General features: G+C 40.9%; 1 protein-coding gene across 3 annotated transcripts in view; it reads left to right on the top strand.

Annotated features, from left to right (window-relative positions):
• The window catches only part of KIF26A (kinesin family member 26A), a 94,795-nt gene extending 70,244 nt beyond the window's left edge, over positions 1–24,551 (top strand). Inside the window, exons 1-12 of one of the 3 annotated variants that reach the window (XM_064714065.1) lie at positions 5,134–5,199; positions 8,350–8,559; positions 10,527–10,620; positions 11,111–11,373; positions 11,623–11,806; positions 12,101–12,260; positions 13,976–14,138; positions 14,695–18,079; positions 21,491–21,681; positions 22,134–22,154; positions 22,554–22,704; positions 23,214–24,551. In XM_064714065.1, coding sequence (XP_064570135.1) covers positions 8,359–8,559; positions 10,527–10,620; positions 11,111–11,373; positions 11,623–11,806; positions 12,101–12,260; positions 13,976–14,138; positions 14,695–18,079; positions 21,491–21,681; positions 22,134–22,154; positions 22,554–22,704; positions 23,214–23,389 — 4,989 coding nt within the window. In that variant the 5' untranslated portion in view covers positions 5,134–5,199; positions 8,350–8,358 and the 3' untranslated portion in view covers positions 23,390–24,551. Of the gene's footprint in view, positions 1–5,133; positions 5,200–8,349; positions 8,560–10,526; positions 10,621–11,110; positions 11,374–11,622; positions 11,807–12,100; positions 12,261–13,975; positions 14,139–14,694; positions 18,080–21,490; positions 21,682–22,133; positions 22,155–22,553; positions 22,705–23,213 lie in introns of those variants that run through there. The other 2 variants (XM_064714063.1, XM_064714064.1) reach the window with 2 other exon arrangements.

The raw sequence follows: 24,551 nt of genomic DNA, 5'->3' as shown, positions 1-24,551 counted from the left end.
ATATCTTTTGCAATTTGTATTTATAATTTCTCACTGTTTCAAGTGGTCTTCTGGAAGGTGGAAAATAACTGTCTTATTAATTTCTTTTATATTTCAGAAATACCAATTTTTTCTGCTTATAATAATTTCAGCAGCAGTGTGTGGACTTGTCCTGTGATACAAATCTTTAATTAAGCCTTTTGCTTAATTTTTTTTAGTAAGACTGCAAAATGTTATACACTCTCACAGGTCCTTGCTGGGGTTGTCAACACACAGGAATACCAAGCAGGGAAAAGTTGAAAAAAAAGCAACAATTTAGAACAGGAGGTCTGCCTTGGACCTGTGTTTCATATAATCAACAGTAATCAAACTCCTGCACAAAGGAAGATCCCACTATCAATTCAAACTGGATACTGAAAGGGATTTTGCACACTGGCCGATAAATGTTATGTAGCAAATTCATACCTTTCTCTTGAATGTGCCAAAAGCATCAGAGTCCAAACCATTTAGTTGAATCCTACTTAAAAGGCAATGATCCAGTGCACTATGATTCTTGTAACTGAATCATTTTTGTGGTCTCTCTGGGTGTTATTAAATTTAATGTCAGAATAGTAGGAAAGACGTCTGAAAGCCATTTAATATTGTCACTGGAAAGAAGTTAGATTATACTCAATTTCTGACATTAATGTGCTACTTAAGATAATTTATCATATTGTGGTATTAAGAAAGACATCCTTTTTACAGTGGCTGCCGTATAGCATTCTAATGGGCTATTTTTCTTTAGCATGGTGGGAAGCCTTTTTCATGCAAAATGTTATTTTCTGGGGTTCTATTCAGCTCATGCTTTATAATACTGCATCACTTACAACAGCAACTTTAAGTGCTTGTCTCTTCCAAGGATTCTGTCAATTTTTTTAATGTTAGAATGACAGAATGCTCCTATGTGAGACAATTGAAGTGGAGCATTTAGAGAGAGCCTGAATTGTCAGACATGTTTCTTGGACAGGTATATGCATACTGCTCTCCATTTATGAGTTTTAGACATTTACTTCCATTTATGCTTTGCTAAGCCATAGCTAAGGTACTGCTAATATGATTTACTGATCGTGCAGGGTTGTCTTAGGCGTGCTGTGTGTCCCATTCACTGGTTCTTATGGTGGTTTTATGATGGATAACAAATAGGTACTTAATTTTGTCATCTTTATGCTCCTTGTTCCCTAATGACTGAAGCATTATTTCTGATATAAGCCATGGATCACAGTAAACACTCACTTATCCATGTAGGTACCACTGCATCATCCAAGGAACTTGCAGCCCTGCCAAAACACCTTGAACTGCTCAAACAAAAATGTGGAAAAGTGAAATAGAAATACATAGGTTCTTGTACTTTGTTTTCACCTTGAAAAAATGAAATAATTTTCCTTCATGTCTTCTGAGAGCCCAGAATAAATTCTTTTTTAGCATAGTACTATATAGAAGCGATTTTTAAAAATATTTTTTCGGTTCTCTCAGGGGAGCTAGATGGTCTCTGCTAGTATGGCAGTTTTACATAGAAATTTGCCATCCATTGGTAGTGGCAGTATATGAAAGGCTTGTAAGAACCACCCACAGTAAAACAATTTAGCAGGGGTTATATATCTGTCAGTTACAATTAAATCCATGAAAAATATTGGCTCTGAACTTGGACTTTCGTAATGTAATTTACACTATAGTTGAAAAATAAGTGATTTCATTGGAAAATGGTCTTCATTCAACAGAATCTGAATTCTTTGTAATTTCTTGCTGAGAAATCTTAATTCAGAGGGGTGGGTGTCTTAATGTAGTTATTTAATTAACCTGCTGTTATACGCCATTTTGTGAACATTGGACAAAATTAACTTCCTTGGCTCCACAATGCCTGTCAAAGATACATGTTTCTAGGGAATATTTAGTGTCCATTCAAATTTGTTATAATGACATTTATTGCTAAAGACCAAATTGCTTGTTCATTTAGGGATTATGATACCGCTGTAATGCAGAATTTGACCAGAATTTTTAAAATGGATTCCAGTATAGTGCCAGCACCTTCCCAAAATACAGACTGAGTTGATTCTAATAAAAAAGGCTTGAGCACATGTATTTTAAAATTTTACATGCTTTTTAATCCATTCCTTTTCATTTTTTCCTTCTCATTATGTCTAATATGAAACTTGACAACTCTATAAGCATCAGATGCTAACAAAGCATCACTACAAAAACATAAACACTGCACATCCATTGATTTTGAAGGAGGTACCATATGTTACACTTATGCCTGTGCTAACATACTTGGCTGGGTCAGGACTCTTAATTTCCTCAACATTCAAAATGCCATGGAATCTAGTCATTACCTAGTGAATTAGTGGAGTCTTCTCTGTCTACTTGTCTTTCCCTAATTAAACTGTGTAGAGTGTTTGGCACCCTCCACTGAAAGATGAATGACCAATTTTCTAAGATATACATATATATGTATACATATATAATTTTTTTTTGTATTTGCTGCCTAAAACATGTAGTAGAGGTCCATGATAGTCTTAGGAACAGAATTCAAATCTTCTGGTTCTTAAAGTGTGAGATGATCCTTCCCCTTTCTCTGATCTCAGAGTTTAAAGCCTTTCTGTCTCTCTTGCTTATGGGTTAATAATCTATGAGAACCTGATTGACAATCTCCTGTCTGTTTCTGTCTAGAATTATGTAGGATTGTGTCATTCTCTCTGTTGTTTGGTGGCTCTTTTCTCTGCAAATTCTTCTGGGACAACACATGCCTCCCTGGTCTTGGAGTTTTGTATTCTTTGATGTGTGGCTTTGTGATACCTCCATTCACTTTGGATCCAAACTGTATGGGCCTTACTAGATAAAATTGCCAGCTTGCTTCTGACCATCCATCTCACCTTCAGCTATCAGTTGCTTCAAATTTTGGGTTTCACAGATTTTTGGTCTATCTCTTCCTTTTTCCAGACCTGCTTTCTGGCACTGACATACTCTTGATGCTCTGCACTGTCCTGAAGCCAGCCCATTGTTTTGCCTGGTGTGACTCCTCTGTCCTGTTCTCCTCCACTCCAGCTGGTTCAGGGTGTTGGGGAGATCTGGAAATCATGAACTCACACCAACGGATCACATGGCAATGCTGGAGAAGGTCACAGCATGGGAACACTGACTCCACATGACGGGGGGCAGAAAGTCTCTCCCTGTGATCCTTTGGGGTGAAACGGAGTAGCCAGTATCAGAGGAGGAGGAGTGCTGCAAGGGGAGGAAGGGCTGGTGCCAGCCAGGATGTACATCCCTCAGTTTCTGAGATATTTTGGTGTTCAGGTGAAAACTGTTAAATATCCATCCAAATTTGACTTTCATAAAGGTTAAAGATCTCAAGATCTAGAGTTTTGTCTCTGGACTCCAACAGGTTACTGATATTTGAGTGGATCTGTGGTTCTCTAGTGATCTCATAGCCTTGTCTTCCACACAGAAGACTTTTCTTTCTTCCCCTCTTTTTTTTTTTTTTTTTTTTTAAATCCACCCTTTTGCCAATTTGTCTCCTTGAAATCCCATATGTTTTAATGAAAATGGTGATTGTTGTTCTTATGCTTCAGCATCCATCCCTTAGATTTGCCCTTGCATAGCTGGAGCAGATGAATTCTAGTAGCTGTTTTCTTTTGTCACCTTTCTTTGCCCTGGCTTCCACTGTAGGCTGACAGATAAACTTTAAAAAAAATAAAATTCTTTGATTGCTTGGAAACTCTCTCTCACCCTTGCCAGTGAAGGTTAAAATAACACCAATTGTTGGGCTGTGTGAGGAGCCTCTGACCTTATGCCACCCATTTCTAGAGTTTTTCCAAATTAGATGCTAGTTTATTTATTTTTTGAATTTTTTATCTTGTAATGACATTTTCAAGATATATTTACCATCTTCTTTTCCCAAGTACTTTTGATTTTAATAGGATTTCCTTCAGCAATTCTGCTGACCTCCTGGTTTCTGCAAATACAGGAATTTGGAAAAGTTCAGTAATGGAGTGTGAACCCTCAGTGTAGAAACCCCACCAGATTAGAGTCAATTAATTAATGAGATACTTCAGTTGTTTCCATGACTTAAGCTGTCTTCAGGCACTGAGAAAATGTTAATAATGTGCAAATATTGTGATATTTATGTTTATTTTATTTTTATTTACAGAAATTGAACTCAAATACAAACCTACTCTCTTCTTCCATCAACATCCTCATTAAAATAGAGCCTCTATCCAGTATTCAATGCCTGCATGAATGTCTATGTACAAAGTCCTATATACTTCAGATTTATAAACTTTCACTTGTAATTCTTTTTTACTTTGCGTTGTTCTCTGCATTGAAGAAGAAACAACAAAAGGGGGAGAAAAGGAAGTAATAATACTGAATTTTAGCAAAAAGGGTCATTCCCACCACAGGATGGATGTCTGTGTTAGCTCTCCTTACGGAATATAAAAGTTGTGGGGTGTCCTGTGTCTGAGATGACTTTTCTGAAATCACCAAATTTGTATTGTCTTTTCCTTTTTTGTGCTCCCTCTCTCTCCCCTCACCCCCAATCCTTTTAGCTCACTTCGGTTCCCACCCCCCTGACCTGTTCTTTTTCCTTTAGACCTGTCCTATTCTTCCATTTCTTGATTCATTCTCCTCTAAATTTCTTTTCTTGTGTTTGTTTGCTTTGTACAAATGTAAGCACTAGCTGGTACCATTGCAGTTGGAGTTGACTCCAGAAACCTGGACATGCTGTCAAATAATTGCCCACAAAAGGTGTGCTTTTGAGTGGGCCTGAAATTAATTTTACCTAATTCTAATAATTCATTTTCATAAGCAAATAAAAGCATTTGAGTGCAGTCATTGCTGATTTGCTCCCTAGTTATGGGCCAAAGTTCCTTTCAAGTTTATGGGCCCTGTGTTATCCTGAATCCTCCCTCCCTGCAAGCCCTTGTTTCTAGATGATTTCCTGTACCACATATTGCTGTTTCTACAGGTGAGCATGCCTTTTGTATGAGGAGTAGATAAAGAGACCCAGGAGAAGCTGCAGTTTAATTGCAAGAGCCTTGCTGGCTCTCTGGCACTCATACTGTACTGTTTCCCTGCAGTATTGACTCCAGAAGAGTACTGGGATGAACTTCGGAGCTGAGAATATAAACCTGTCACTTAAATTGGTCCTCAACCACAGGCATGCAGGAAGTGTGAGAAGAATAAACAGTATTACACCAAACCTTTCCTTTATACACACAGAAGCATGTGCATGCACCCAGGATCTGCCTGCTCTCAGTTTTTGCTTTTGTGAGGGGATATGTTTGAGTAATCTTTGTGCTTGATGGCACTTCCATGAGCATTTCTGCTTTATTTCTGAGTGAAATGAGCCTGGCTCAGCATCATGAATGAGTGTGGCACATTGTAACTCTGCAATTACTGATGCATATCACATACAGATATATTTAGTGGGCAGAAAAACTAAATGTGAAATCTGTTTTTCTACTCTGAAAACCAGCTTTTATACACAAAACACTAAAGGGGGAAGTCCCTCAAGCTGCTTTTCTCTTCCCCCTCACATTTGTCTTGAAAGCTCACTTCCATTGTAAACATGAAGATAACCCTTGAGTCCTGCTAAGTTTGGGATCTGATTCATTATGGGATCTGATCCATTATGGGAAGCTATTTTAGTATCTTTCTGATTCAGAGAGATGGTCTAAAAAAGCTAATTTGTCACACAGGGATTTTCTGTGGGTGAAGCCATCACTGTGTTTAGGGGGAGCAATGCTCTGATGGAGGTAACTTGCTGTTTAGGTCAGGAGCAAGCCAATTTTCCTCTTATCCAAGCTCTGGCTGCTATAATCTAATAATAGATGGAAGAGAGAACAGAAAGGACTGTTTAGATAAGTGCTTTGAAAACAGCATATATTGTAAAATTCATTTTAATCAAGTGACCCTCAAGTGGGCATTTATACTTACATATATTTATATATTTAGAGTTTGTTTCTTTTTTTTTTTTTTGCCCTGAGGGAGGTTGTTTTTTATGAGCACCTTGGTAGCATGTCAAGGTTGAGCTAGCAGGCTAATACACAAAGCTGGCTTCATGCAGCTTTTATGGGGGAACAGCCTTGAGTGTGTCACCTCTGATGCACTTTGCTTTTGAGGCAGCTGTTTCATTTATTCTAAGGTTTGCTTGTTTTCTGGGACTGTATTTTCATATTTGTATTACTGTGAAAGGTGAAAGAAAAGAAAGTGTTGAATCAGGGGACAGCTTAGTCAATAGGTAGAAGAATTTGCTTCTATGTTTGATGGAGCCTCCTGCAGTGTTTATGGGAAGGGTTGGTTGTTTCTTAACCTCTTTGTTTAGAAGAAATGTTGGGAAAAAGCTTTTAGAGCTGCTTTGTGGAAAATATTTCCTTTGAGGGTGCTTGAGGAATTGTGCAGGGATGCCTGTGTGCAGCTTAGCCCCATAGAGAAAAGAAGATGGAAGAATGGGACAGTTGAGAACTTGAATATTTCAATTACCTGCCCTCCCCAGCTGGTAAAGGCAGGGACAGTTCAGCATGGTGCTTCCTGCTGCTCCCACATCTGCTGTGGATCATCCTGGCTTGGCCACTGCATTTCACTGCACACACTGGGTGCAGATGTGTCTGCTGTCACCTTGTCATCTTGTCTGGTACGAGTGTCCCTCAGTCCCTGAGGGTGCTCAGCCTGCTCTGGTCTCTGCTTGTTGCCTGCATTTCACATGCTGTGCTCTGCTGAAGGAGATTTTCAGCTTTGGTTCTTCCTTTGCCAGTATCTCTGTGGACACAGAAGTGAAGGGGAAGTGCTGACTGCAAAGTCCATTTTTTGGTAAAGACACAAAGAATGTGTTCATGGAGTAAGTGCACACCGTTTTAATGACATAATATTCTTGAAACGAAGTAAGTAGGAGTCAAATTGTTCTGGCACATTTAAGGTTACATTTAGCAAAAATCTTACTGAAATGGAGAATCATTCTTCATGAGAGACAAGTGCTTTTAAACCCAGCTTCTACATGCAATATCCAGCTGAGGGTTAAAAGTGAGCCTGACCCATAGAACCACAGAATTGTCTAGGTTGGAAAGGATCTTCAAAATCAAGCCTAGCTGTTAGCCCAGTACTGCCAGGCCCACCACTAACCCATGTGCTTTAACAGGAGTGGATGTCCCTAGCTCAGTAGCTGTGCTGCAGAAGATGAAGGTGCTGTGGACAGTGCATATGTAAATTGTTCCAGCTGTGGCATATTTCAGCCTCCACCTTGTTAACTCTGTTGCTGTGAGAGTTGCTGGTAGTTGAATAAGGAGATTGTACTGTTGTTCAGATTTTTACTGAAACATTTCATACACCATGGAAAAAGCAATTCTCACTGAACATTGCTTTTCTCTGAAGTCTGATCTGTAGGGCAGTTCAGAGTTGAAGTTGCACCTGTAATAGTAATTTGCTTCAGTGCAAGGTATATAAAACATGCTGGTTCTGACATGGGAGCATTTCATAAGGCTAGGTGGTTGTAAGTGGGTGTGAGGCAGTATTTCACAGGTTTTAAAGTAAAAGTATGATTTCCAGGAAGCTTAAAAGAAGCAGGTGTGCCGCTGTTGCTGAATTTTCCTGAGACTCAGTCACTTGGCTCCCTTAAGGTGCTTTGGAAATCACAGCCAACAAGTTGGAGCTTTCTAAAGATACTGTCTTAAAAACCTCTGTGTAGGATATCATAATTTGTAGTGCTGCAATAGAAATGTACCTTTGTGAGAGGTTTCTTTTCCAGCTTTTTGACCTTTTAGTGGTTTGTGGTTTGGTTTCTTTTCCCTTCTTTTTTTCCCCCCATTAAATCTGCAACTAAGCACTGAAGAATCTAGCAATGACAGCATAAAGGCAACTGCCTGGGACAGGTGTAAGAGAGACACCTTTTTATTAGAATAACATGAATGAGAAATTGAAAGTTTCTAGACTTATTTCAAATGCAGTAGCTGTCTGAGCCTTGTGTTATTCAGACTGGTTTTCAAAGTGTCCCTTCGGTCACATTGAGTACTTGAAAGGCAGGAGAATAGAATTTTCTTTTCTTTGGCATCGTGTTACACCTACAGTGGATCAGACTTGCAGATCAGACATTTATAAATTGAATTGGTAAAACTGGAACAGCGTCAACTGAAGAGACAAAGTGCACCTTTGAAACCTAATTAGTTCAGTGAAGACCCCAGGCTGGAAAATCTGGCTCTGTTTTTGTCCCACGGTTGTTCTGACACACCTAAACATGACAAGCAAACGCATCATGGGAAGGGGAGTGGGTTTGGGAGGAATGCTTTGCATATGTTTATCTGTAGCTGGGAACTCAAGTCGTTGCTTTCTTCTGAATCCTTGCAGGTGAAAGTGATGGTGAGGATTTGTTCCTCTCAAGGGACACACGAAACATCTGAATCCATGTCCTTCCTAAAGGTAGACCCACGAAAAAAGCAAATCACATTTTATGATCCAGCAGCGACTGGGCCCTCCAACGCAGGTCACAGAAGAGGTGTTGTTGCTGTCCCAAAGATGTTTGCCTTTGATGCAGTTTTCCCCCAGGATGCTTCACAGGTACTGGAGTCACTCATGTAAAACCTCTTGAGTCTTCTCTTGGCCACTGCATTTGATTGCCTGAGGAGTTCCTTCTGTTTCTGAGGAATTTTATTTGAATGAGTTGCCTTAATGTCTGGAGAAAACATGGTAATTAATAGACAAGTGGGTAAATTCTTACATCTTCTGTTTAGTTGAGATATAAAATTAAGGAAGCATACCTGGGGAGATGGGTCTGCTGATGAAATTACCTTCTTGTGTATTCTCTTGTTAGAGAAAGGCACACAGCCAGCTTGAAATCCAGTTTCCATCCAGCTAGGTTTTAACCCATTTGATGGGACTGAAATAAAGTCCTTCCCCACAGCTTTCAATGGGAAATAAACATGTGCTTAATGTTAAACTAAATGCTGTTAGGAGGAAAGATGAAGCTAATCCTGTTATATTGGAACAGGGAGCTTTAATATTATCTGCACCTTTTCCAGTTTATTTATACTGTGGTTTGGCTGATTATTTTATGTTGATGGTTGTGCTGATGGAGGTGCATGTCTGTCTTTTGGCCTGCAAAAGGGAGCGTTTATTCAGTAGTAGCCTCAGATCTGAAATCTACTACACAGACAGGATGGCTGGTCTTTGAGAGGATTGGGGTCTGCTGTATATTCAGTGAGGTTGCACTCATGGACATCTGATAAGTCCTTCTGTGAAAAATCTTTGGTTCAGAAAATAAAATCCTAGAACAGCTTTCAAAAAGAACTAATACAGCAGCATTTGAAGAACTACACCAAGTCTGAACTGCTGGAAAAAAAATTAGGGTGAAAAATATAGTGTAAGGTGAAAAAAGTCTATTAGTGTGGACAAAATATGATAAGGTCTAGTTCATAATCCCCTCCTCAGATCTTCTCCTAAGGTTTTGTTTAATTTTTTTGGTCCCAGATAGTAGATAAGAAAATATCTATTGAGTCTAAATTCTAGATAAGCACTAAAGATGGGGCATAACTTCCCCCACACATCAGGGCCCAAAGCACAGGTGGCCACATCCAAAAGCTGTTTTTAGATCCTGCATAAGTTCAAGCAGGGTCATTGTGCAGAAGTATGCAATAGTGATCTCAACACAAGTCCAGAACTGGAAGTGAGATTTTCTTACTTGTGCTGCCAGCCCTGCTGCAAGGTGGCTGGTCACAGCCTGCATGTCAGCTGGTTTTGGCACCAGTCCTTCAGGCTGTTTATCCCTGGTTTGGGATGCATTTTCAGTTCCTTGTGGCAGCCCTGTTGGGTGGCCTGTTGTGATGTTTTTGGGTGACGTTGGCCACTGCAGCCCCTTCTGTGGTGGTGTTATTGCTGGAGGGAAGCTTGCTGCCATGCACCTGCAAACACAGCCTTATCATTTCACTGTAGTTACATATTTACAGCAGCCCCCTCCCCTGCCCCCAGTTGCTGTACTTAATAGATCATCTTATTGTGTATTTGAAACCTTCCCTGACGTGGATAAACTGGTTTTAGCACAATCAAGTATTTTAGCAAATTTTCTTTATTGATGATGATGTTTCCACTGGAAGAGGAAAATGTAATACTATGAAATCTTTTTCAGGGATCTTAATGCATTTTCTCCAGTATGGATGTCTTTTTAATTCCTCTGAGCACTCCTGAGTAGCTTAATTTCAGTGGAGTTGCTACTGTTACTGAATAGCCTTGGCTAAGCTATTATACCAGCAGGAAGCCTGGTTGGATAGCATTCAGTTTGCTACATTAGTCATAGAATCAATATTCCAAGAGAATAGGTTTAATAGAATTGAAAACTATTTTAGGCTGTAGTAGCATATTTTATTATTTTTTGAGATAGCATAGTTACTAAAACAATAGGACTGATGCCATAAAAATGGGGAGAATATTGCGCCTCAAAAATATTGAGTCATTCATTTCATTACAGAAGAACAGTAAAATCCACAGCAGTATATGCTCTTTCACTTATTTGTCTCCAATTTTTCTTTCAGGCTGAGGTATGCTCTGGAACAGTAGCAGAAGTAATCCAGTCTGTTGTGAATGGTGCAGATGGTTGCATATTTTGCTTTGGTCATGTCAAGCTTGGTGAGCTCCCAAATTCGTTACAGTTAATTACTATGTCAGTCTGGTAATTACATGCTGTCAGCTCCTGGAACAATAAACCTGGAGTATATGAATAGATTAGAATTTCTTTTTAATTAGCTTTGCAAACTTATCACGGTTTATTTCTACACTGTGATTGTAAGTTTTAATTTGAAAAGGTAAAATGTAGCATCAGATTAGCTTATTCAGGAGCAAGTTTATGTAGGTGCATTGTGATGAAAATCAAAAGATCAGAGATGTTTTTAACATTAATTTGCTGTGGGTCTGGCTTGCAAAACTTGCAAGCCTAATTGAATAAATAGTAATGGATTATTAATTAAATACTTTGAATTTTTTCATCTGTTCTTTCCCTTATCTGTGCAGCACATGGCATTATGTGTAATGTACCATGATGATATCAGGTAGCAATATGAAGACATACTGCCTTGTACAAGAAAGGTTAATTGTGTTTATGTTTGTCTTTTCATTCTAGGAAAATCTTTTACCATGATTGGGAAAGATAACTCCACACAAAGCCTTGGTATCATCCCCTGTGCAATTTCTTGGCTCTTCAAATTGATCAATGAACGTAAAGAAAAAACTGGAACTCGTTTCTCTATTAGAGTATCTGCTGTAGAGATCAGTGGCAAAGATGAAAACCTTAAGGATTTGTTAGCTGAAGTAGCCACTGGCAGCCTTCAGGATGGCCAGTCTCCTGGGGTTTATCTGAGAGAAGATCCAATATGTGGAACCCAGGTATAATGAATAGCACAACATAGATTTTTCTGAGCCTGACTTTCTTCTACTTTTTATTTCCTTTTATCTGACAACAATTATGACAACTTTTAAGCCAGTAAAAAAAATTTATTGCTTTTAATTTATAAGCTCATCTCCCATGGTGTACATATTTGTTTTTCTTAGTGCCCTGGAGATTTAGCATGTTCAGCAAAAAATAATAAAAAAATGCCCCTGTGCTAATTAGTCATTTTCTTGTTTATATTCAAGCTTCAAAACCAAAGCGAGCTAAGGGCCCCAACAGCAGAGAAAGCTGCCTTTTTCCTTGATGCTGCAATTGCTGCCAGGAGCACCAGCAAGCCTGAATGTGAGGAGGAAGATAGGAGGAATTCACACATGCTCTTTACTCTTCACATATACCAGTATCGCATGGAGAAGAGTGGCAAAGGAGGAAGTATGAATGTTCTTACCTTACTGTTTATTTTTAAATGATGTGGTTTTGCATTAGTTTTAATAATAATTTGCAGTTAACTTAAAAAGAAAAAAATGAACTCTCAAGCCAGTTGAGTCACCTTTAACTTTTGTAGCTGTGACTAATATCTGGTTTCCTTACAATTAAATGTTAATTTAGCCATTATCCCATGCTGTATTCATTATTCTCCTCATCTGAATGCATTTTGAATGCCAGGTTTGGCATGAGTCCATGCAAGAACGTGATGTACAACTGTCTTTCCCCTTTTTGTTTTAGTGTCTGGAGGACGCAGTCGTTTGCATCTCATTGATCTGGGGAGCTGTGAAAAAGTGCTGAGCAAGAGCCGAGATGGAGGAGGCTCTCTGTGTCTGTCTCTCTCTGCCCTGGGCAACGTCATTTTGGCCTTAATTAATGGTGCTAAGCATGTGCCATATAAGTAAGTGGATTCTAAGTCTGCATTATCTTAAATTTGCGGCTGGTGTTACCTGAGAAATGGATTGCATCAACAATTTACTGTTCACCTAATATGAAGTTGAAGTTGAACAATTTACTGTTCACCTAATATGAAGTTGAAGGCAGAGAGGGGTCTGCCTTCTTTTAAGGCCACTCCTAGAGATGCACATATCTTTTGTCTATTTGTCCATATCAACATACACACAGGTTTTCAAATGTTCAGGTAACATGAAATTCTTAGTTAGATGGTCAAAAATGATATATTGGTCTACTGAATTTGGGTGAAGTGTTGAGGAGGGTTTGATTATTGAAAAAGTGAGGGAAAAATGGCTAAGATGTTTTCTTTCCTTCTCTCTCTTTGTTTCCTAGATTTGGAATTTCTGGCTGATCTCAGCCAGCTGGACTTAGTGAATAATTGAAACCAAAATTCATAGGATTTTATCCTTTTTTTGGAATTGTAAAAATTGTACTGAAATTTTGGAAAATAATTGAGTATTGATCAAGTATGGTCATCAAAGGTTGTTATTTCTGTGTGTCTTTTTGGATGATACATCTTTTAAATTAAAAAAAAAGACCACCATGTTGCACATTAGTTTAGCAGAAGTGAATGTTTAGGTGTGTTCCTTTGTGGAGTGTCTGTGACAACAATTTTGTGTCTAACACACCTGTGGGGAGCCCCAGCTTAAACACAACAGCCACACTGTAAGCGCCCTTACCAGAACTTGGCCTTCAGTCCTTAAATTTAATTGCTGCTTGTCTTAACAACAGCACTAAGTTATAATGCATTATCAATCATGTCATTTCACATATTTATCTAGTGATGCATCTCAAACAGGTGGTTTTTCTTCTTTTCTCTGTATTAGACAGAGAGATATTTTCCTCAGGCTACTTGCTAGGCTTATGTATGGAGTAAGAGGATGGATGGGTTAGAAGAGGGAAGGGCAGATCCTCAACTTGGTCACCTACTGTGGTTTAGTGACCAGACATGACAGGAGTTCCCTCAGGTTGGAACTGCTCAGGGAGCAGGGAGCTTCCTACTCCAAGGAGCTGGGGGGAAAGATGTCTTGGAGACCAGTGGAGGACAAAATGTCACTTGTCTTGTCAGCTTTACTGTCCACAGTGGAGGCTTTACATCACCAGGAAAGCCTTTGGAGAGAAGTTCTGCTTCCCTTTTGCTGTGTCAGAGCAGACCACAGGTGGCAGAAAGGAAAGTAGATTAGTTGGGGTGACACTTGTATTTCTGATATCTAACATTGTTACGTCCAGTTAGAGATTTCTTACAATTTCTGTTGACTTCTTATATTTCTTATTGTTAAAAGTGTTTGCATAGAACTCACAGAGTGTAACTATCCAGGTACTAAGTCTGTTCAGCTGAAAATACAGCAGTCATGAGCTCTTGGGGTAGTATGACCTAAACCTGAGAAAACTAATTATCAGTCAATTGGTTTACAATTTTCTAAGCAACAGAATGACTTACCATACTGTAAATACACAGGCAGATAAATTAAAATATTGGTACCTTGGTATGTGTACATTTAGACACATTCTAAGTGTGGTCAATAACAGGAGCATATTTCTTATCTACTCGTACCATGAGTACATGAGAGTGAAAGCACAGCTTGTGGTGTAGAATTCTGCAAAAAAAAAAGGTGGTGGTTTCTCTAAATAATCTAGGTTTTTTTTATTTTTTTTGCACAGGGACAACAAGTTGACAATGTTGTTGAGGGAATCACTTGGGAATATAAACTGCAGGACTACTATGATTGCACACATTTCTGACTCCCCAGCCAATTATGCAGAGACACTCACAACTGTTCAGCTCGCATCGCGAATCCACCGCATGAGAAAGAAGAAATCCAAGGTTGGTTCACAAACAAGCAGAAATTAATTCATTTGAAAATGAGTTTTCCTAACCTCTCAGTAGGGGAACATGGGATTTCTCAATGGTAGGAAGTAATACAAAATGCATAAAATCTCAGGAGAGGAACTGACAAATGACTTGGCACTGAGCCATCATCCTGCCCCCCATCCTTAATCCTGAAATTCCCTTCTTTTTGTTTCAAACACGTATTCTTTCTTTGCTTACATGTGGAACTATCTCAAAAGCTTCTGTCAGTATTAATTGAAAATCAATAGAGGAGGAACAGAAAACAATTGAGGAGAAAGACAATGCATAATATTTAATGGAAATTATCTGAAAAGGTGTGATTGTTATATTATTACTAATACAGTAAAATCTATGTAGCATGTTATTTCAGTTTTCCCTCCCCTCTAATATTTTCCCACTAGATGTAGTTATGATAGTATACACAAAGCACAGATTGTATTGCAATCTGACCTTTTAATCAATTTCTGTATATGTATATGCTTATCTATAAATTGCTACTAATAAATTTACTGTTACTTGTCATTTGCAGTATGCATCCAGCTCGTCTGGAGGAGAGAGTTCGTGTGAAGAAGGACATGTCCGGAGACCGCCCCATTTGCGACCATTCCACCCACGAACTGTTGCCCTTGACCCTGACCTTCCTGTCCTGAACATATCCAGTGATCCTGACTATTCCTCCAGCAGTGAACAGTCTTGTGATACTGTCATCTATGTTGGTCCCAACGGTGCAGCTTTGTCTGACAGGGAATTGACAGATAATGAAGGTCCACCAGAGTTTGTTCCCATTATCCCATCCCTAAATAAGAAGAGAAACAAAGACAATTCTGCTATTAGTAGGAGTTCTGACAAGGACCATTTCAAATGCAACACTTTTGCTGAACTGCAGGAAAGGTTAGAGTGCATTGATGGAAGTGAGGAACCCATGAAATTTGCTTGTGGAGAAATCTCTGTTGGGTCCAATTGTAGTCCTGTTCCTGGAAGTACAGAAAATGCACAGTCTAAGTTGATAAAGGAGAAAGTATCCTCTCCTTCTGGAGGATTTAAGAAACTAATTCCACAAGAAACTGCATCTCCCAAAAAAGGATATAACCTTCCTTTCCAGGCTGTTGCACCAAGGGGTGGCAATGGCAACTGTCAAGAAAATAGCACACCTCACTTGAAAGCAGAGCTTTCCAAGCAGCAGAGCAGAGCTGACAACAAAATAATAGACTCTATCCTAGAGGGGGAGAGAGAGACAATCACGGATTCCCTGCAGACTTCAAGGTGTAGCCCTTTGAGGAATCCAGAGCAGAATAAGGGCACAGCTGAGTGTGTCACTAAGGAAAAGTCTTTGTATGTGAAGAGACCCTTGCCAAGCCCAGCGCCTCCCCCTCCACAGCAGAGAGAACACTCCCCAAGCTCCAAAGCTGAGAATTTGGAGCCAGACAATAGCAATGCAGTTCGGACTCCTCCTGTGGGAATGAGCAAACAGATGGGAAACAAACCTGAGCAAAACCCTTTAGGAAGCACATTCCTTGTTGGTAGCAACACCCAGAGTCAGTCAGGTGCGATAGAGGTACACAGCTTCAGGTCAGCATTCAGAGGGAAATGTTTTGATCGGGATATACTGACCACCACAGTGACTTTGCAGCAGCCTGTTGAGCTGAATGGAGAGGATGAGCTTGTTTTCACAGTGGTGGAAGAGCTCTCTATCAGTGGAATTATGGATAATGGGAGACCTTCCAGTATCATTAGCTTTAACAGTGACTGCTCCCTTCAGGCCCTTGCATCGGGTTCAAGGCCGGTCAGTATTATCAGCAGCATAAATGATGAGTTTGATGCTTATACCTCACAGGAGACTTCTACTGGTGTAAATATTGATATTGTTGTGCCCTTTGCTAAGGATCCCTTTACCAGCAGCAGACGTTCCTCCATCAGTTCGTGGCTTAGTGAAGTCAGCATTTGTACAATTGAAAGTGATGGAGCCCAGTCTAGTGACAGTTTTGTCGCACAGTCATCTTACAATTGTAATAAGTCCGAGGAACCCTTCAACTTGGACTCCTCCCATTTATGTGTCCCCCTGAAAAGTGCTCTGAATGACAGTGGATTTTGCTTCTCTGAGCTGGAGAGTGAGAGCTTGAGTTCCAGCAAGCTTTCCTCAGGCATCAGTAAAAGCCCTCAAACCTCTGAAACTACCAAAGCATCTCAGATAAAAAGTGCTTTTTGTGTCACTGATCAGCCAGTAAAAATCAAATTTAGTAATTCTCGTGATGCGCCTGTAATAGAAACAATACATTCTAGTCTTCCTAGGAAAACAAAAACTACCTCTTCTCCAATCCACAATAATACTGTCCTCAGCTATAAAGAGCTGCAGAATCCACATGGTATATTTGAAGATCCTTGGCTGTTACGCACCGATTATCACTTGGAAGCAAAACCTGCAGAGTCGCTGCTGTCTCCAAAACCTCACACGTTTGGTACTGAGAAGCAGCCAGAAAAAGCTGCCCAGGGTTTTGGCACAGCATCCAGGCCAACAAAGTCACAGACTATGCTTGCCTGCTCTCAGAGGGTTGTGGATGGTTGTGAAATGGCCTGCAAATCCTCCAGCGGAGCTGCCAAGAAGTCAGAAATTGCGATGAAGATGCCACAGCTGAAGAGAGGAGCCACCACATTGGGAGTGACGCCAGTGTCACACGCTAACAGTACTTTGCCAGAGTGTGTGACCCGAGGGAATTCAGATGCTCCCCTGGCCACTGGCAGCTTGAAATCATCCCTGGGAAAGAAGAACGCACCACAGAAATCAACCATGTTGCCCAGACCAGGTGGGCCAACACCTCCAACACCTCCTGTGCGTAAATCGAGCCTGGAGCAGAAACCTGTTGGTCTGGGTAACGGTGGGGGGAAAGCCTCTGGCCTGGACTTTGCCAGAGCTGCCACGCCAAAGGCTGAAGACGAAGCAGATTTGCGGTTGAAAGCTGGCTCTTACTTTAGTGAAAGCACCAGCTGCAAAATGAACTTGAAGGGTGACCACTCTTTGCCCAAGATGACGTCCAGCTTAAAGGTGAAGGCGTCAAAGAGTGAAACTGTGCACCGATACGGGAGCCACATGTCTCTGGAGAGGTGTGACAGCCTGACATCAGTTGGATCCAAAGCAAGCGTGGTGAGGGACAGCGGGAGCACTGGCAGCAGCCGTGCAGGGCGCTCTGTCCCCAGGCTGGGGGTCCCTCCCGTTGCTTCCAGTATGGGTTTACCACTGCCCTTCCCCGCCCCTGCACCTGGTAAAAACAGCCAGGCCAAACCCACAGCTAACCAGAAGGTGCAAGCCAACGGGAGTAAAACCCGGGGCCTCTCTGCCAGTGGGTCAAAGTCTCTCAGCTCCTCTGTGAAGTCCCTGGCACAGCCTGCAGGGAAGGGCTCTGGCCTGGCCCCTGGTGGGAAGGCAGCCCCCCGTTCCGTGCAGCCCGTCAGCGGCAAGCCCGGCCGCGGCACCATCATGGGCACCAAGCAGGCCATGAGGGCGGCCAACAGCCGCGTGAACGAGCTGGTGTCGGGCGGCTCTGCCAAGGCGGGACACTTCCGAGGCTCCACCGACTCTGACAGCGGCAATGACAGCGGCATCAACCTCAGCGACGAGAAGTCGCAGATGCCGGTGCTGCCGTCCCCCTACAGCAAGATCACGGCACCGCGGCGGCCGCAGCGCTACAGCAGCGGGCATGGCAGCGACAACAGCAGCGTGCTGAGCGGGGAGCTGCCGCCAGCCATGGGCAGGACGGCTCTCTTCTACCACAGCGGGGGCAGCAGCGGCTACGAGAGCATGATCCGGGACAGCGAGGCCACCGGCAGCGCCTCCTCGGCACACGACTCCATGAGCGAGAGCGGGATGTCCTCCCCGGGCCGCATGAGGAGCCTTAAATCCCCCAAGAAACGGTCAACAGGTGAGACATGGAGGCGTTTACTGGTGCCAGGTGTTTGTTGGTGCTGCATTGCATCCCCAGTATGGAGGCGTTTTGTGGCATCTCTGACAGAGAGGAGAGGAGGCTTGGAGGGAGCTCAAAGCAGGGAGGTGGACTGGCTGCATGCACTTGTGTGTGCATGTGTATTGCTGTGACAGCAGCTACTTGTCATTTATTTTACTTCAAAGCTGCAGGTGTGACACAGGTGCTGTGGTGCAGAGGGCAGGAGAGGTGTGGGTGCCCCGGGGTGCCGGCAGCCTCCCTGTAAGGGAGGAGGCAGCAGGTGGCTGCCGGCAGGTGGGGGACATTCCTTCCTCCCTCTCTCAGCAGGGCCAGGGTGGCCGAAATAGGAGGGTGTTATAGGTGGGCTGGGAAAAGTGAGGTGCTGGCTGAGTGCTGATGAGTTTTTGTGAGGATCAAGTGAGTGATCCTGGAAAACTGGTGAGAGGAGGGCAGTGAGGAGAGGAGGAGCTCAGCTGCTAGGTGTCTGTGAGAGAATGCCAGGGAGACAGGCTAGGACTGTAATTTAGAAACAAAGGAATTGGCTGGGAGGGGAGAAAAGTGTTTGTGAATTAATGAGGATTGCTAAATGTGCATTAGATTACCCAAAGGTAAGGCTTAGAGCAGTAGGGTGTGTGTGTAAGATGCAGTGACTCTTAGGTGAATGCTACTAGCTAAGCCCAACACTATTGTATTGCACTCTAATAGTATTTATATTAAGAAGTTTTAGGCTGTGTGTGTGGATACTATACACAGTAGGAAACTGACTGGGAGAGTTGCTTGGAAGAGGCAACTCTGGCTCCCTGTGTCTGACCACACCATGTAAAGTTGGGCATATGGGGGCCAGGTCCCCTTTCCTTCCCTCTGGTGCCTTTTCCTATTGCTCTCACTGCTGGTGCTCATGTAAGTGTAGCTGCAGTCCAAGTGCATTTGTAGTCAGCTTCAAAATCTGGCTCATGTGGTTGGTGTTACAGCGTTCATTTCTCAGATCTAGGTTGAGATCCTGGGGTATTGTAATGAACCAATGGCAACGAGTGCCATGTACATCATGACCAGCAGCCTCCTTCAGCAGCCTGGACATACTGACTGCTGGAAATACAGTAGGAACTAATATCAGCAATGTGCTGGGTCTGAACTTCTGGTTGGTACGTGGCAATTACTGCAATCCCTGTAGATACCCACGAGGCTCAGTTCTGCAGTAAAACTAAATGAATGAAGTTGATCTCAAGGGTATTTCTGGTCAAGGAAGCTGAGTTGCTTCAGCAAGTGATAAATCATTTTGGAAACTTAGTGTAACATTTGCTGCTCTTCTCTTTCCATAGCATATCTGCCTCTTAAACCTTTCCCACAAATCAATATTAACAGCTGTGTAAGTTGCACACATATTGAGAAGGCATTACCCACTGATGGATTTGTATTTGTTTTTGCCCCAGGAAATACTTATAAAGTCTTTAAAAATGACAAACTATTTCTTTTTCCAGTTGTAATTGCTCTATATCAGTAAATTATGTATTACTTTTTTGGAGTGCTGTAGACTTTGAGAAAATAATGTGTTTTATGCATGAAATGCAGCTTGCCAGGAAGTGCATCAGATATTTCTTACGAGAAATGTTTGGTTCAGACCTATTATTGTTCTAAAAAAATTGTAATCTTAGCTCATTATTAGATATTCTTGGAGTGACTTGTGTAACACCAGACTATGTTGGAGTCTCTGGATTTAAGGACACATCCTACTCCCATGTATGTTGCTGTAAACCTGTCTCCTTATCCTGTAATGGAGAAATTGTGTTGACCCTGGCTTGTACAGTGGAAGGAGATAAAGTTTGCTTGCTTATTGCATGTTTGACCACATCTGTTTGGTGTCCTCCTCAGAGGGATCTCCTGTCAGCAGTTACAGGGTCAGGGTTACAGTGTGTGGCTTTGTCCAACAGGACTGCAATGCTGTTTCAGGCTGAACAGATTGGGGTTGTGAGAATAGTTTTGTAGAAGTGGAATCAAGGCTTCCTCTTTTGAAAACATTCCCCTTTTGTTCTTGTTACTTAGAAATCAGCAAGGATACAATTAAGAATGAGAGATGTTTTTCTTAAGAATATGTAAAGCAGGTAACTTTTGGGATATCAATGGAGGTGTTTTGCTTTGGGGGTGCCTGCTGGGATTTTGTCTTCATTTGATTTCGTGTTGGAGTTCATGACAGGGCTTATCTGACAGCCTTGATTTGTGCTTACATCTCCTGTAGAGGTCTTAGCCCAGAAGTTATTTTGGCAGCATTGTCCTTTGAGCAGAGCTGCCTTGTCTGTTTGATGTGTTCCCTTATAAGAATCTTCACCTCTGAGTTATTTTTTAATAAGAGGAGGCAATTAACTACTTAATTTATTGTCACCAGTCACCTAAAGCCAGCTTAAATTTACTGCTGCCTTGTGTCATTTCAGCTTGTTTCTGGTGGCCTTCAGCCCTCCTTTTAAGGATTAGGCTGCAGACTTGTTAATGTTGCCTGAGCAGCTCTATGCATGTACTCATGCTTGAGTCATGTACTGTAAAGGTCGGATTTTTAGAGAACAGTAAGAGAATAATCACAAAAAATGCTGGGCACTAGAGTGCCAACTCTTGCAATCAAAAGCATCAGCATTTCTGAAGGATATGTCAGTCTCTGCTTCATGAAACTTGAACCCTAGCAGAAGGATAATGGAGCAGTAGGATTTTCTTGGAAAATCCTGGGAGCATTCTATTGAAGGCTCCCAGAATTGGTGAGTTTTGTTATGCACTGAGCTTCTGGGTGCTGGTGCAAAGGTGTGAGATGTCTCAGCGTTAGAGGAGCTCAAGTTGCAGCTTGGTTAATGCCTTCTGGATGCCTCTCAATCCCACAAAATCACTGAAAACTGATGGTATTTAGCACCCTAAAATAGCAGTTGGTTCTGGAGGGAACTGTTCGAGCTTTGCAAAGATGTAGGGCAGTGACAGGGATCTTAGGTAGCCTTGCTTGGCTTTAAGTGGCGGAGCAGAAGATTTCCAGATAAGTAAGTCATTATCAGTATTAGTTTTAGATTATTCACTATCTCACTGCCTTTGCAAGGTAATGAATACCATTGTAGTCCACCAAAGAAAAATCAATCCAGGAGAAATATTTCTGCAAGGAGAGAATAAAGAACTGATGTTCAGACATCTGCTTTGGGAGAGGAACTGCTGTTGCTCCCATCTGGGAAGCAAGTGAAACCTACTTTGTCAAGGCAGTAACTCAATTAGCAGCCTGAGGGTATTTTACTAAAAGGAAAAGATCAAGAAGATCATTTCTTCCTAAGTATACTGAGAACCTAGATCTTTCTTTAATCCACTGCAGGATGTTCTGCAGTGTGTTAGTCTCCTGGAGCCTGAGGAATGTTTGTTTTTGTGTTTTAGGTCTCCAGCGTCGCAGACTGATTCCTGCACCATTGCCAGATGCTGCATCCTTAGGAAGAAAACCCAGTGTCACTGGCCAATGGGTTGATCTGCCACCTTTGCCAGGCACTTTGAAAGAGCCATTTGAAATTAAAGTTTATGAGATTGATGATGTGGAACGATTACAGCGACACAGACAAGAGGAAACCGAGGTCAGCACATATTTTACAACTGTAGACAACTTAAATTACAATATACAGACAAACTCCTTGCTTGAATGCCAGAATGGTGTTCAGGAAATTGAGTGCAATTAAAGTACTATAATTATTAATTTTGCAATTCATATGTTTGGGTACCCTTAACACAGAAAATGAAAATTATTACTGTCTAAAATTAATTGTGTCTAACATGAGTGATGGTGTAAATGGAAGTTACCAGTGAATACATTATGAGAAGACTTCATAATCCCAGCCTGGCTGGTGGAACCTTACAGCCTCCCTCAACCATAGGGTCATTAACTCTTTATGTAAATGATAGGATTCTATTAAATCAGGGATATACTGAGTTTGACTTACTTGTAATTGGAAAACACTTCAGCTAATTCTATTTTAGAGACCAGAATTCTATGTTCTACTGATGCCTCTTTCCCCTTTCTTTTGTAAAGCCTTTCCAGGATGTTGAGAAGGTAGGAATACTTTTTAGAAAATAAGAATTCATGTTTTAGTATTAACTTTAACTCTCACATTATCATTAGGCTGTGTTTATCATTTTCACTGCTGGAAAAAGAATTATCTACAAACAGTAGTAACTTCAGAATGTATTAAGAGATCTTTGCTAATTCAGAGAAGTGCAACAAATGCTCAAGTGATGTAGCTTGCAGTTCCTCAAAATTAGAATCCATTAATGTAAACTTCAAATCAAAAGACCCCCCAAAAACCCATAAAAACACCACCAACCTCACAACCAAATAAAACAACCCACCTGCTCAATCTTATGAGTAGTGAGCTGGGAGCAATTTTTGTCAGTGTTATGGGCTGGCTCACAACAGGAAAATTCATGGAATGGTCTTTCTGTGTCTTAAAAGGGTCTGATGTATTTCCATACCAAGCTGAAGATCCTGGAGAGGCGCCAGCAGAGAATCAGAGAAATAAAGGCAAAGCACGAAATTTTGAAGGAAGAGTTGGAAGAGACAAAGTGCAGGTTGATGATGGATCCAAATAAGTGGAAAGAAGACTGTAAGTATTTTGCAAAAACAGGAGTATGATCAACCTCTAACAGATTTGCAGCCTGTCAGCAGTCCCACTGAAGAACTTAATCACTTGCTAAGATATTTTGCTGAATTGAGTCCTAAAATACTCTGTGACTCAATCTGTGTTTCTGTAATATGCTATTTGAACAAAAAAAACCCATCTAAACAAACAAGAAGAGAACATTTAAATGGTGCCATTAATATTAAATGTTATTTTTATTATTCTTTTATTATTCTTCTTTCCAAAGAAGGAAAAAGTCTTTCCATATATCCATGTTATATCTGGGAAACTGAGGCATGAGATTTGTTCCCAGATTGAGTGTTGTGCATAACTGAAGCCTCAAGATAGAGCTTTGTATCTGCTGAACAAAGTGGGGGAAAAAAGTCTTAGTTCAAGAGAAACTAAATTTTACTCTACCACGTTGGCTGCTTTGTGATAGAATAACGTTTTATGATAAGCTGTTTCTCTTACTCAGTACTTTTTTTGTCTGACAGTTGAAGTGGATCCTGATCTTGATAAGGAGTCGCAGGAGTACCTGGAGGCACTGGAACAAGTGACAGAGGAGCTGGAGCAGTGCGTTAACCTGTGCAAGTCACACATCATGATAGTGACGTGTTTCGACATCGGGATAAGCGATGCGCAGGATGCGGTGCGGGAGGTGGAGGTTTGAGGAGAGGTTTCTCAAGGGACTGAGGGAAGTGAGGCTGGGACGTCTGACATGAAGAAGTAAAAGGAAAAAGTAGCTGGGAAGTGAAGGAGGAAAGGTGAAGACTAAAAAGCAACAATGAATGTTGTAAGAGAAAGAAACAGCTGAGGAGGGGGGAATGTTCATAAATCATTTGGTGCCTCAATGTGACCTGAGCTGTACAAAGGTAAAAGTAGGAACAAGTATTGCTTCTACCAGAGGGAAGTGAAGAAATTTAGTACAAACCCTGATTTTAATTAACAAACAAACAAACATGAAATGGAAGTGCCTTTAAAGTTCATTTGATTTTCATTTTTGTATTTGGTGCTAGAATTAAAGCCAGCAAACCTAAGCAGACCACAAAATGTATTCCTACGAAATATTTTATACTGTATAGTGTATTTATGACTATATGTAAAAACAAACGACATTGTAGCAAAAGCAATAAGTAAATTATGTTTTCATACCTGAACTTGCCTTCTTGTTTCATAGAAAAGCTGTTTTATGTAGCAGAATTAAAATTGTATTATAATTGTTTTCTTGGTTAGGGTTCAAGATATTTTTATGAACATTTATCTATTGAGAAGGAGTATTATGGCATTTTGAAATGATTGTTTTACCTTCAGGTTTTGTATTATTACTTTTCCAGATCAAAATAAATGTTTGTTTTCCATTTTATATATACATATATAGATATATATTAACTGCTTACCTACTTCCTTGGTTACTAACCTCACTTTTCACAGACCTGGTCTTTTTTGGAGTCGTAAACTTAATGTGAGGAAGTCTACAAAGGGCACTGTGGTTTGTTTTGGTTTTCTTTTTTCCTCTCTGACTGCAGGAATTGAGAATTATGTTTATTACCAAAACCATAAAACAAGCAAAAAAAAAAAAAAGGAGCAAAAAGTTTTTGTAAATGTTAAGTTAGGTCCATATTTTTATATAGTTTTGACTATAAATATAGCATTTGCATTTTGAACTTTTAAGACAAATAGTATATCTTTTTACAGTTTTTCTAAGGAAGGCAAACCCTCAGGATCAAGTTTATACATGCTGCATGAGATTTGTGCTTTTTTGAAGGAGGCCACTTAAGTGTGGAAACTATTGATAAATTGTTGCCAAACAAATACTTTTGAAAAGGTTTAAT

This window comes from Zonotrichia leucophrys, chromosome 5 (genome assembly GCF_028769735.1).
Source record: "Zonotrichia leucophrys gambelii isolate GWCS_2022_RI chromosome 5, RI_Zleu_2.0, whole genome shotgun sequence".
In the NCBI taxonomy this organism is placed as follows: Eukaryota; Metazoa; Chordata; class Aves; order Passeriformes; family Passerellidae; genus Zonotrichia; species Zonotrichia leucophrys.
The sequence above is the reverse complement of the archived record's forward strand: the minus strand, read 5'-3'. Positions and strand labels throughout refer to the sequence as shown.